This window comes from Anser brachyrhynchus (genome assembly GCF_964034855.1).
Source record: "Anser brachyrhynchus genome assembly, chromosome: 15".
NCBI classification, from domain to species: Eukaryota; Metazoa; Chordata; class Aves; order Anseriformes; family Anatidae; genus Anser; species Anser brachyrhynchus.
The window spans coordinates 17,182,783-17,196,527 of NC_137733.1; the positions used below are offsets into that span (position 1 = coordinate 17,182,783).

A 13,745-nucleotide genomic window follows, 5' to 3' on the forward strand; every position below is an offset into this window, starting at 1 on the left:
CCAGCAGATTTGTGTCGGTCTCTGGCTATTCCATGAGATACCATCACCTGACGACTAACAAAACCCATGAGTGTTTTGCACCTTTTTCTTTTCTGCCATTTGCTGTGTTAAAATAACCCGCTCTGTGAGGTGTGACTGGGAGGGGTTGCTGCAGACCGCATCCCGTTTGCGTTTGCTTTGTTTCTCCACCCACCATACGTTCTTTTCTTCCCCTCTCATAGTGTGGACGCAATGCTGAAAACTTCGACCGGTTTTTCACTCGCCATCCACCCGTGTTAACACCTCCTGACCAGGAAGTCATCAGGAACATTGACCAGTCAGAATTCGAAGGATTTTCCTTTGTTAACTCTGAGTTTTTTAAACCTGAAGCCAAGAGCTAAGTAGCTGTGCAGATCTCATTCCTGCATCTTTATCATCCAGTCCCAACTGCTGTTGTGGTGACATTTTCCATTGCAAAAGCTGCATTCATGGTTTTTCTTTAGTAATACTACTAGAGTGACCATATTTCAAAGCCAGAAGTGTCTTCACATGATTTGGGGCATGCCTGAAGGGTAGGTGATGTGCAGTAAGTAAACACAATGTTTTCATGAAATTTTATTTGTAAAAAATGAAAATAGTGTATTGGCTAACAGGTAAAATGGACAGATGTCAGCCATGATGATTAGGAGGAATCTCTTAACCATGTGCTTTGATTCCCTCTCTTCCCCTTGCTAACTCTTTTAATATAATCATGAGATTTTAATCTGTTGCTTTCTTAGCCTTAGTGGCAAGTAAGTGGTTTTTTACTGAGCCTTTCCCCTGGTGCAGGCACGCATCCTGCAGTGCAGGTGCTGCCAGCTAAGCCTGTAAGCTCCTCATAAGAGTGGAGAGTTGGTCAGGAGAGCTGAGATGCTGCAGATCCTTGCTTCTCTGGTAGTTCTACCACGTGTTGGCTTAACCCACCACGGAACCTCCTGCTTCCCCCATAGACTTCTACGCACATGTGTGGGCAGGCACCGCTCTCCTCGTTGGGTCTTCAGTAGCAGTGATAAATTATTAGGGAAGCCAGGTCTGCTGTTTACACAGATTTCTCCTGATTGTGCAGTTTCTAAGTAGCACTTTTATCATCAAAAGAAACATATCCAGCTGTAAACAGGAAATACGAAAGAGCTGCTGTAGATGCTTTCAAATCCATGGTCACCCTAGTAAATATCACACAACATTGGTTCTCGTACCAAAGCATTTTCTTTGTTTTTCTTTCAAATGCCAAAGCAATTGATTGAGTTTGTTACCTGCGCTTTAAATGTGTCAAAAATGGTATTAACACAAATGAGATGCTATTTAACATTGAACAGTATTGTGAATTCTGATATGAAGCTTGTAAAGAAATTTGTTTCAACTAATACTCCTACTTTAAAAAAATGCCGCTAGATATTTAAATTGCCTAAGTTTTGTTTCTGGCATCAAAGAAAAGTTTCTGGCCGGATGCATTTCTCTAGGAACAGTACCAAGCGTACAGCTTCCTTTTATACTGTTCTGCAGATGTTCGTGGGCTGTCACTTTGTATCGGTCTGCTTTCAGTTGTAACGTGCCAATTTTTTTTCCCCAGTACTGATGATAAAATAAAAAAAATGTGAAATAATGTGAAAGAAACCTGCATTTGTTTGGAAGTAATGAAATTCTACAGGCCTGGGCTCAGGGATGCCGGGAGCGCCACGCTGCGGGCTGCCAGCCGCTGAGCTGGGACCGTGCCGGCTCCGCGGTGTCCGGCGAGCAGAGCAGGCAGGAGCACCTGGCACAACGCTGCCCTGCACCTCCCTGCTCCGTCTGACCAGCGTGCAACGCCCTGGGAGCATCTTCCAAGCATGGAGGAAGCGCGGAGGCTGTGCATCAGCAGCAGCAGCCAGCATCGGCCAGCGGTGAGCCTGCCGAGCGGCCTCACGTGCACGAGAGGCGTTTTTTCTCTCCGTTGTCCCTCGGAGGAAGGACGACTCGGGCATCGGACGGCCCTCCTGTGGGTGCTGCCGTTTGGGTATCTCTTTAAATGTCTTGAATGGAGACAATCGCAGTGTGCGCTGAGGATTTCTGGAAGCTGCAGTCGCAACTATCTCGGTGAGGCAGCATGCCGTGTGTCGGTGACTCATCGCCCTGCCTGCTCGCTCTCAAAGGAGCAGTTGTTAAAAGCAATTGGCAGTTTCAGCTAAAGAGGGATTACAGGTTCCTGCTAGCCTCCCTTCTCCTGAACACATGCAGAATTTCCTTTCTGTCTTTGGAAACCCACTTCTGCTGAATTACCGCAGTTGTGAGCTCTGCAGGATTTTTCTGAGCAGCACCGGACGGCAGCAGCGCTCGCGCCAGCAGGAGCCAACCCCAGCTGTGCCCGGCCTGCGGGAAGGGGCTCGGAGGCCGCGGGGTGCGAGGCTCGGGATGGGGACAGGCACTGTCCCACCAGCCCCATCCAGGCTGCACGGGGCCAGGCGTGCCCTGCAGGAGCCCGGGTGCTGCTGCCACGCAGTGCCCCCACGCTGCTGTGCCCTGCTCCGCTCTGTCCTGCCCCGCACCTCCTGGAGCCCCTGAGCCCTTCACTGGGGGCGTTTTCAGCCTTGAATTTCCCCATCCTTCTCCTCTCTCTGTTTACCAGATCTGTGTAGCCATTCCCTACCTGCTTACAAGCTATTCGTCATCTTTGACAGAGGCCAAATTGCCAGCAATTTCAGACAAAACTCAAGGTAAGAAATCAGCAGAACCTGCTTTGCTGCACTCACAGCTGAGCTCTCCTGTTTATGCGTTTTCCTGCCAAGGCCCTGGAGGAGCAAGAGGCAGAAGCTGCAGGAGGAGGCTGTGCAGGGGGAGCCGGCAGCCCCGAGCCCCTTCCCAGCACAGCGCCGCCAGTTCCGGAGCTCTCTGCAGCCGACAAGCCACAGGTTTCGCTCGCCCCGAGGGCTCCCAGGCTGAGCACTTGCTGCAGAGAAGCAGCCCCCGGCACCACCAGCAGAGACTGCTCCGGAGGGCTGGGGACCACCATGGCAAGTTGCACAGGTGCCAGATGTGCCCGTTTTGTTCCCCGTCACAGCGTTCCTGCTCGGGGAAGCTCCTGGCTCGGTAGGACAGCATCGTCTGGGTGCTGGTTCGTTCGGGTTGATGTGGCCCTTGGGAACCATTTGACAGCTCAGCATCCCGAGAGCACGGCGGGAGCCTGGTGCCGGCACCACCTCCTTCCTTCTGCACGTGCTGGGGTCTGCCCTACACTTACATTTCTGCTGCTTCCTCCTTTGTCTGGCAGAGCTCTGCATCTGAAGTCTCCCCTTCCCCACTCCTGCTCTGTGCCCCCAGATCCTCCCCTTCTTCCTTCTTGGCGTTTGGGAGGCGAGTGCGGGGCTGTGGCAGCTCCAAGCTGTCTTGTCCGAAGGGAAAGCTGCAGCCCCAGCTCCCGCGGGGTGAGCAGGCTGGGACCGCTGGAGCCAGCAGGGCAGGCAGGGTTCAAGGCTTTGCTCACTTGGCTGTGCATCCACCTCCTGGCTTTTCTCCAGCTCCTTCCTTGCTCCTTGAGCTCCGTCCCTGTTTTTCTTCTGGCTTTGTCTCCTCTTGGCCATCCTTGGCTCTGTCTGCCCTCTCGTCTTCCTCGCAAGGCTGGAGCTGCCTCAAAGCAATACTTCCCATGGGGAGCAGCATCCCCACGAGGATGTGGTGGGCCTGGGCCAAACCACTCAAGTTGGAGCTCGTCTCCAGAGGGTCGATGCAGCTGTGGTAGAGAACACGTTTGTGATGCAGTGCTCCTGTGCAGCGCCGTCAGGAGCCAGGGCTGGGCGGAGGGCAGGGGGCCGGGCTGTTTGCTGTATTCTGGCCATGCTCCAGCTCGGGGCTCAGAGGCGCTGACATCTCTGCCCCACCACCAGCAGGCACCTGCAGCCCACGGCGTGGTTTGGGACAAGAGGAGCTGCAGTTAGAGGGCAGCATATTGCCCGCTGGATGCTTCATCAGTAAAGAGCCGGGGGATGGCTGTGGTGGGGAGGGCAGGCCAGGCTCCCCTGGCACTGCAGAGGTCCCGGTTCAAAGGCAGAGGATGAAAAATGACCGTTTTGCAGGTTCCTACGAGGCACCGAATTTGTAACCTGCAGGGCCACTTGTCCAGCCCGGCAGCTGCTGGCGCAGGGGGCGCTGGCTGTGGGGCTCCCGAAGCATCCCAGCCCTGGGGCTCCTGCTCCTCTCTGCATCAGCCTGGCCTTTGCCATAGCCCAGCCTTCAGCCAAAAGGGAGCCACCGTCGTGGTGCAGGCGTGCCCATGGGGCCAGCACAGGTGCCCGGCGGAGGCCGGGCACTGCAGCAAGTCGCAGGGATCTGCTGGTAATTAGAAACACTGGGAGAGGATTGTGAATGACTGAGTTTCCTCCCCATTTAAGCTCCTATGTAGAGGCACTGCTGGAAAGCCCTTTGTCCCTACTTGCTTTAACAGCAGCACGGAGCAGCGGCAGTTTCACAGCCCCGCATTACGCTGCCGGCCGCTGCTGCTCTGCAAGGAGCATCCTCCCTCCGTGTGCTGCCCTTACGGATGAAGGATCCTGGGTGCTTATGTGGGATCTTCAGCGCCTTGGTTTCCCCTTCAGCCCAGGCTCGGTAACGTCCTGCAGCCAGAACGCACCTTCACTAGGCAGAGGGACTGATTGACGTGCTAATAGTAGGTTCTTGGTGCTGACTGAGACAATGACTTCTTTTTTTTTTCTTTTTTTTTTCTTGGATGTAGTTGCAAAGTTGTTCCTTTTATGAAATTAAAATGATAAAAGGTTGCATATGTGGAATTTTCATTCTTTGAGGTTTTGAACTGCTGTGTATTTTATATCTACAACCCTGGAGCAAATCACATCCTCACCTTAAATTAAATCAGTAAAACACTGCGTCGATCAATGCCATAGCATGATGTAATCTATAAAAATCAAAGTGAAAGGAGCTCTTACAGCTGATCATTTTGTGCAAATTTTGAAATCGTACTGAACGTTTACTTCCATCTCGAGGCGTGTTGCTTCCTCCAGGCTCCTCCTTGCGGGTGTGAGTGCAGTGCTGGGTTTGCATGCCGGGAGCTGCCGCTGTTCTCTCTCAGAGCCAGGTGCAGGGGTGCTCCCTCCTGTCCTCCACTCTCCGGTTGTTTGTCAGAAGCGAGCCGGACAGACGCCGCGCTGCCCTCGCCCTTGGTGCCGGTTGTTTTGTTGCGCAGGGGCTGCGGCCGCGTGCAGGGGACCCGGAGCGCTGCTCCCAGTCGCGCAGCGGAGCCCAGCGCTGCCCCGCTCCTGCGCCCCGCGTTACCTGGTTTAACTCTGTGCTTTCCGTTTGACAGAAAGACAAACGAGACACTTCCAACTTCGACAAAGAGTTCACCAGGCAGCCTGTGGAGCTGACGCCCACCGACAAACTCTTCATCATGAACTTGGACCAGAACGAGTTTGCTGGATTCTCCTACACTAACCCGGAATTTGTCATTAACGTGTAGTCGCGGGGCAGACGCTGCCCTCCCTGCTCCCGCAGCCAGAAACTTCAGCTCGCCTTGTAAATACCGACACTAGTCTTCCGGGATCAGCAGTGCATACATACATACCCTCATCAAAACACGACGACCGCTTGTTTTAGGAGGCCTCTGTATGTGTGTGACACTTGCTAGCTTGGGTTCCCTAGCTGGAAATGTGCGGGGTTTTGAGTTAACAAGCAGTAATACTTCTAGGAACTGTAGTTGGTGGTGGCTAATAGAGTTTTTAAACAGAAATATACCAAATTGCTACAGTCTTTGTAATTTTTGAAATCAGATGCTGAAATTCTGGTGAACTTAGGTATTCACAAATTGTTTCCGTTGAATGCTAAGCATGGTTGATATTTTAAACCGTTGTGCTGAAGCTTGCAATGACTGTGAACGTGTCTTAGAAGAGCCTTTTGTTCGAGACATGGATACATTTGATCAGTGTGGAAAAGTCTGCTTGTAGACATATTTATATTTTTAAATGCCTTGTACATACAGTCACACCGGCTCCCTGAAGCTGTCTTCCTCCTTAGCCTGCTGTAAGCGTGTGCGTTTCACCACATCCCTTCCTATTACTCAGGCATTAAGACTACAAAATGAATTTCATTCCGGTTCTTGTAAATCAGAGCAAATCTTTTTCTAAGTGAAAGGTGGGATTTTTTTTTTTTAACATCTGGAACAGTTTGCAGTTTTGATATACTATGTCAGCACTCCCATAAATCTTTCTCCTGTTTTTTCACAGACACTGTCGAAATTTAACAGCTCTGTAAAGGATATTAATATTCTACCAAAACAAAACACATTTATATTCTCGGTTTACAATTTACCAACTGAAAATATGCCCGCTACAGAAGGGCTGTACTGAGGGCTATTTATAAAGGTAACTTTTATACTTTATACCCCCTCTGCTATTATCTTAAAGGCTCAAAATCATGGATTTTACAGGCATCTTGGTTTACCTGATTTCAGCCAAAATTCCTGGGGATTTTATTCAGTAATCCAGGACCTTCTGCATCGTTTCAGAACCCCTGACTCCCAAGGGGAAACCGCAGCCGACGCTTTGGCAGCGAAGCTCGCCGTGCGTGGGGCAGCGGGGCTGGGTGGTGGCTGCTGCCCGCAGCAGGACCAGGGCTGAGCGTGTGCTCCCGTGGCACTGCTGCCATTCCTCCCCTGGCACACACGAGTTCGGTTGGTTTGCAAAGAAAGCACGTACGTTTTTCGAAATACGACCAATTCTAGTGTAAATACACATTACTTCATGAGTACGGGGAAAAAATGAAGGTGGAATTTTCTGAATCATGAGGAATCTTACCAAGGAAATTCTGGTTTGTAGGTCTTTTATAAACATCAGACTCTACCTTTTGAAATTCTTTTTTCAATGCCTCATTAAGTGAAAGGACTGCTGGAAGCTAACGCTGGTGCCGCAGCTGCTGGCTCGGTGCCGCGAGCAGGTCTCCTCGTCCCGTGACCAAACTGAAGGCCGGCCCTGCCTTGTGCGTGTCGGGGTGTGTGAGTTGTGGCCGTGGTCTCAGGTACTGAGCTGGGCTTGAGGAAACAAAACAAAACACAGAAAAACTGCAAATTGTGCCAGATGGACAAGGGGGCTTGTGGGCAACTTTGCATCAGACTAAGACCGGGAAAGTCGGAGTTAGTTTCTGATGAGAGTTCCCATAACCCCGGCACACGTCTCAGAAGACGTCTCGCCATCTTCTGCAGACCACAGTTGATGTTCAGAGCATGTATGTTACTGTAACTTTCAAATCTGTTGCTGCAGAATTAGTATTACTTAAATGGTGAATGTTTTTAATTTCTGTATCTTCAGACCCGAAGACGCTCCCGCGGTCCGGTCGCCCGTGGGTTGCTGTGGTACTGTAGTGCTGCGATGCTCCCGGGGCCAGGAGGGCACCCGCGGCTGTACGGGATCGATCCACGGGCACTGCTGTAGAGGGAGTTGCGTCTTTTTTGTCTGGGACTCGTGTGTGTGTTGGAGTGACACTTCTGCATGGAGCAGGCTTTGCTTAGGTGCGGGGCTGTGCCGGGAAGGCGTCCTGCCCACGGGTGGCCCAGCTCCGCCGCGGGGCAGCTGCGGTGGCACGCGTTGGGTCTGTGTGCATCTTCGGGGTCCTCACAGTACAGTCTGTGCCCCAGGGAGAGCTTAGCGAAGGCAAGGTCCGAAGCCCAGGGAAGTCTGCAGGGTGTGAGCATTTCTGATGTTGCCCATTCTGCTACTTTCAGTGCTCTTGGTTTGAGGTTTATTTCCAGATTACCTGTTTCTTCTGTGCAGAAATGTAAAATGGAATGTGCCTGGCCCTGCACAGATGCTGGGATTTATACAAACTCCTCCAAGGAAGGGCAGAGTGACAGTGGTTGACTCACTGTTTGCCGTAATTTGATGATTTAATCTTTACTGTTGGATGAGGAAAGCAGTGCTTCAGGAAGATGCTCAGATCTGAGCGGCTCAGGAGGCTCTGTTAGTCACTGGGGGCTCTGACGCGTGGCTGAAGCCCAGTAAGACGTTACTGGGCAGTGCTGGCAGGCAGCTGCAGTGCACCCCAGCTGTGTGACAGCGCTGCAGCGGCAGGGGGACAAGGGGACAGTGTGCTTGTGCCACTGGTGGGGCAGGAGAAGGGTGCTCACGGGGACAGGGGAGGAATCTCAGCCTGCAGCTACAGGCAAGAGAGAAAGCCTGGGGCTGTGGTACCCCATGGCCCTGCCTGCATGGCACAGGGCATTAGGGGCAAGCCCCACGTCCCCGCAGGGCTGCGGTGGGACTGGCAGGGGTCTGGCGGTGGGACCCTGAGCTCCGCACCTCCGGGCCCCAGGTGCAGGAGGAGGAGACCGGAGGAGACATGAGGCACTTGTGGCCACCCCCTGCCAGCCGGGGACAAGGACAGCAGGTCCCGACCTCCACCAGGGCTGGTGGCACCTGGACACCGCAGGTAAGTGGGGTGCAGGTGCCTCGGGAGGTCTCAGCGTGGTGCGAGGATGAATCCGTCCCCAGGGCTGTTTTTTCCAGCACCGATGAGGAATAGGCCAGGACTCCTTGGGGCAGGGGCAGATTCCCACTCCTGCCCGCTGGGATGTGCGGGCTGCTCAGTGCCTGCACCTCCCCGGCGTGCCCTGTCCTTCCTCCTGGGAGTGTTACCGAAGGAAAGGCGAGAGGGCTGTGGCTTTGGTCCTGTCCTGCTGCAGCTCGAGGTGGGAGCAGGGGGAGGCTGCTGGGTGCTCGCATGGCCCTCGGGGACAGTGGGAGTGACGGGAACGGAGCAGGGCAGCAGGGATGGGGGAAAAGCGGGGCTGGGTCTCGGCCAGAAAGCACCTGGTCCTGGCGGTCTCTGCAGCGGGCTCTGGGGGGCTGGGAGACCGCAGGCAGACCAGGGTCAGCTGCAAATCCTGATCTGCTCTGAGGGCTGCCGGGCAGCTGCATGGGGCTGGAGGCAATGCCAGCCGTCCTGAGGCAGGCACTGCACAGCCTGTGTGAGCTCAGTGCACGTCTGGGCCAGGACTGGCAGCACAGCAGCGTAGCCCCAGTGCAGCGGCTCCCCGGCCACCCCCTGCTCAGCGACTGTGCCGCTGGGATGCTGCTTACAGGGGGCACGGGGGCCCTGCTGCCACCGCTGTGGTCCCCTCTGGCCAGACATCAGAGCAGTCGTCTTCTCTAGATAAGAGAGCCATCACCAAATGAGTTACTGACCCTTTCAATCCAAGTAAGAAATAAATGCAAGTTTGCATGGTGGCAGACCCCCATGGGTGGTCTCAGAGATGGGATGGTGAGAGCAGGTTCTAGACAGCAGATATGTTCTGGTCATTTAGTCCCAGGATCTCTAATAGAAATTGTGATTTCTAGCAGAGAGTGCAAGGATATAGCTGTTCAACTGGTAGGGCTTACATCTGGAGTGGGGAGCTCACCCACACAAGTGCTGCAGCTTGTCTGCTTTCGCAGTCGCAGGTGAGCCATTGAGCCTGCAACAGCAAAAGAAGCAACAAGCATCTTGCTCCATGCATGGAAGTGTCATCCAAGCTGTTTATTTCTGATCACGTTCAAACTGGCAATTAAAACAAGGAAAAAAGAAAAAAAAAAAGAAAAAAAATGTTTATTGTTGAACAGTTTGTGTTTGTGAATTTGATTTCACCTGCAAGTATTTGATGAATTTTCTACATCCTAGACTACCTGCTCTGTGTTTGTCAAAGGATTCTCATAAAGACCTCCTTTTAGATGGGCATATACTCTTTATTCTATTTGCTGCATGTATGAAAAAAATAAAATAAAATATATAATTTTAAAGAAACTGTGAGAGCTTGGCTTCCTTTGCCTGCAGGACTCTGGTGGGCGTGGGGAGGGCCAGCAGGAACACCACAGGACCCTGCGGATGGGCAGCTGCCTCTGGGGCAGCCACCCCGAGGGGCCCCGCTGAGCAAAAGCTGAAATGTTCAGCTTTTCTGTGCAGAAGGTGCGTATCCTTGTGGCTGGAGTGCATCACCAGATATACAGGAGTGCGATCCAGGCCTGGAAACCTTCGGCTGCGGGTACCTAAAGACACGCTTAGACCAAGGGGAAGGGAAGGTGCTGGTTGTTTGGCTCTTCGGTCACTTGCTAAATAAGGTGGGTTACGGCAGATGCTCTGCCAACCAGCCCGTGAACACTTGTCCCAGTCACCACGCACCACGCAGTGGGCTCGGGGAGGCAGGCAGGATGTGCCCCGGCAGACCCTCTGCAGGCACTTTGCCGCTTGGCTGCGGGCAGAGGACTGCACCTGAGGTCCGGGCTGCAGAGGTGCTGGGGAGGGAGCGTACCTAAACAGGGGCACAATGGAGCTGATGTGGAAGCCAGCAGTTCCCCCCTGTTCCAGATAACCAGGAGTCTTGCTGACACGCGGGGCCAGCAGAGCCCTCCCAGATGGCCCCTGTTTTGCTGGGGTTGTACTGGGAGCTGGTGCCCGCAGAGGTGTCAGCACCCCGCTGCTCTGTGCTGACCCCAGGCTGCCCTTGTGCCCGCGGGCCCATCTCCCCTTGGACCTGTGAGTCCCTCTCTGCTGCTGGCTCCAAGCACAGCCCCTGCTTCCAGCTCCACCATCACCATCACCCCGTCCCCTGGCTGCGGGGCTGGTGCAGCGGTCGGGCAGGGCAGGGCGGTCAGCGGGGCTGCGGTGGTCTCCAGCAGCCCCAGTGCGTGGTCTCGGTGGGTCCAGTCGAGCCCCCCTCCGGTTCAGTGGTCAGCACTGACGTGCCCATTCCCAGCATTTCGGAAATGCTTCTGAGCTTCAGTTGCTCTGGCTTCTGCAAGTGAAACATTTGGTTTTGTGACACTTTCCTTAATTATGGGAGCTAATGACAAAACCATTGTGACAAATGACTCAGCTTTTGATAGTGAAGTTAATTAATTCTGAAGTTAGAGTCTCCATCGGAGTATCTGGAAAAACCCGATTAAGAAGTCTGCTTACCCGCTGTAATATGGGCAGCAAAAACCTCAGTCCCTACAACTTGCCAGGTAAAATTCTCCCCACCGCGGCAAGGGGGTGGTCTGCTTGGAGCAGGGATAATAATGGCTAGACATTAGCACAGCAAATGCCTCCTGAGCCATCTCTCCATCCATCAAAGGCATCAGGAGGAACACAGCCTCATTAATGTTTGAATGAGTGACCAGAAGCAGCTTTGCGTTAGACTCTGACCTTCAAGAGCCGTCTCCCTGAAGCCATCTTTCATCTCTTTCATTTGCATTACAATCCTGTTTGCCTCATTATTCGTTATCCTCTTCTTCTTCAAAGAATTTAAATCAAATCAATTAAATTGTGGTGGGTTGGAGCAGCAGCAAAGCTTTTATGGGGGCTCAGCCCGGCCCAGCTGGACTCAGACTACAAAATATCTCTTAATCTACTGCTATTTGTTCTTTTATTACTTCTGTCATACAGTTGCCTTACAGAATCCCTTTGATAATCTTCCTCCTTTCAACCCATCCAGTTGCATTCATGCTTCGTGCAGAGCCTGGTCTTCCTGCGACCTTGGGAATGGGATTCCCTCGGCTTCCCTCCCGCAGGATGGGATCGGGCTGTCCCTGGCGGGGCTGCTGCGATGGGAAGATGTGAGGCTGCGCGCCGTGCTTGTACGCTCAGAGCCAGCACGGAGCAGCTGGGGAACCCTGGGGCCCTGGCACGATGTTTGCCGTCCCGTGTCATCCCCTTTCCCGTCCTGGACTTGTTTTGTGTACCCAAGGTATGAGAACGGGAGGAAAAAGCAGATGCAGTTGTGGCGTATGCCAGTGTGCGCAGGCAGTGCATGCACAAGCAGAAGTGTGGGCAAAGTAACGTGGGCTTTAGCATGCAGCAGCTGCCAGCACATTCACCCAGCTCTCCCGAGAGTCTGGATGCTGTTTGTTTCCCCATGCATGGCCACTCCTGCGTAGCCTTTGCATGTTCCCATGATAAGGAGGCTTAACAAGAGTGGATTTCTGTTTCTCTTCCCTGCTATTTTTATTGCTACTAAACCGTAGGAAGCCCAGCAGGGAGCTGCAGAGCTGGTAGGCAGCCGCATAGGCTCGCACTGAGGGAGCCAGCTCGGGTGCGGGCAGCGGGCTCGGGCTTGCCATGGGTGCCTGTGCAGCGGGTGGCAGCCCCCTGCCCCCGGCCCTGCCCCTGTCTCACGGGGTGAGATGTGGGTGCTGCGTGGCCACCCGCCTGCAGCACCTCGGTTCTTTGTGGGGAGCTGCTGCCTGCTGCAGCACCACGGACACGACTGCTGTGAGTCTCAGGGCAGGCCAGGCACAGGGCATTGCTCACCGGGGTCACAGCCGGGAGAAACGCCCCGAACGCAGCTGCACATCGTGTAAGGACACGCCAGCCTCACCGCTGGATTCCTTCTAGAGCAAGTAGATAGCAACCAGCGTTTCCAAAGCACGTGCGGATATAAATAATCCACTCGTAGGAGTGGGGAAGGATGAACTCATGTGCCAAAGGCTCCGGAGTCCTTATCCCCTTGCAGCCCCCAGGAGCAGGGAAATGAAGTGAAGACCAGATGAGGCTGGAGCTCGGCATCTTGCTGCATTGCTAATGACCTAAACTCGCCTTGTATCAGCATCTCTCTTCCTTCAAGGAAAAAAAAACTAATCCAGCTAGGGATTATTTCTGACTACCTACTTTCTGTCACTTTGCCAATGTAAAAGCACCAGAGCTTTCATCGCTGGATTTGGAAGGACAAAGCCTAACAGATCTTGGTTTAGGACATTTCTGTCTGCAAGGACAGATTGTTTTTTTTTGTTGTTGTTTTCTGGTTTGTTGTGTTTTGTTGTTGTTGTTGTTGTTTTTGCACAAGTTGTCAAGTTTTTGCAGCAGGGTCTGATTTCTGTTGTTTCTACTTTGCCCAGCTCAGAAGGGTGCAGGTCCATGAGCAGGTATCTGGTGATGGACACGTTATTGACCAGCAAGGGGTGACAGGAGCTGGAGCCCGAGGAGCCAAGGCTGCGCAGGGCAGGGCACCGGGCTGTGCTGCTGGAGCACACAGAGCTGGAGATGCAAGTTGAGTTGGCAAGGTCCCCAAATTCTTGTTGACTGCACATCTCAGTGAACCCCTTGCTTGTCCCCTTGTCCCCACATGTGGCTGCTCTGGGCAGAGCTCCAGGATCACTCCTGGGACTGGCTTCTCCATGCAATGAGCGGTAGGAGGGGTGCAGGGGTGTCCCTGCCACCAACCCGTCCAGGGGCCACCAAGATCCGAGGTGTGGACTTTGGTTCTGTTTGAGCTTGCTTTGTTAAAAGCCTAGGAAACGGTACATGTGCACTCTGCACACACCTACACACACGATGTTAAAATAACACAATTAAGGCTGCAAAATCCCCCACTCAGAATGCAATTTGCAGCCCCTTCGCTGTAGGTGTGAGATATCTTTGCTGCCTCCTCCCTGGGACGCCTGCCTCTGCTCAGGACGGGGGCCCGGGAGGCTGCTGCTGCCAGGCTCTGCCCCACGCACCGCAGGGCTGGGGGTGGGCGGTGGGACCGGGGGGGGGACGGGAGAGCTATATGTGACTGGGGCAGTGTCCTGGAGCTGCACGGTCTGTCGCTGCACTTTGCCCCAAGCCACCTGCGTGGCACCCCTCGGAGCCCTCAAAACAAGCCTCCAGGTGCCATCACGCACGGGGCTCATCTTGGTGTCACCAAGGTGTGGCCTGCGACCACCGCGTGCTGCTGCCAGTGCCAGTCGCAGATCTGGGCACTCTAACCCCTCCTCAAAAAAAAAAAAAAAAAAAAAAAAGCACCACGGGAGAAAATTCTG

The 13,745-nt window shown here is 53.6% G+C and overlaps 1 protein-coding gene across 2 annotated transcripts in view; it reads left to right on the forward strand.

Moving 5' to 3' along the window:
- Positions 1-9,741, forward strand: part of PRKCB (protein kinase C beta) — a 119,554-nt gene extending 109,813 nt beyond the window's left edge. The window contains exon 17 of one of the 2 annotated variants that reach the window (XM_080557486.1): positions 5,309-9,741. In XM_080557486.1, coding sequence (XP_080413612.1) covers positions 5,309-5,461 — 153 coding nt within the window. In that variant the 3' untranslated portion in view covers positions 5,462-9,741. Of the gene's footprint in view, positions 1-221; positions 1,633-5,308 lie in introns of those variants that run through there. The other variant, XM_080557485.1, reaches the window with a different exon arrangement.
- The last annotated feature ends 4,004 nt before the right edge of the window (positions 9,742-13,745 follow it).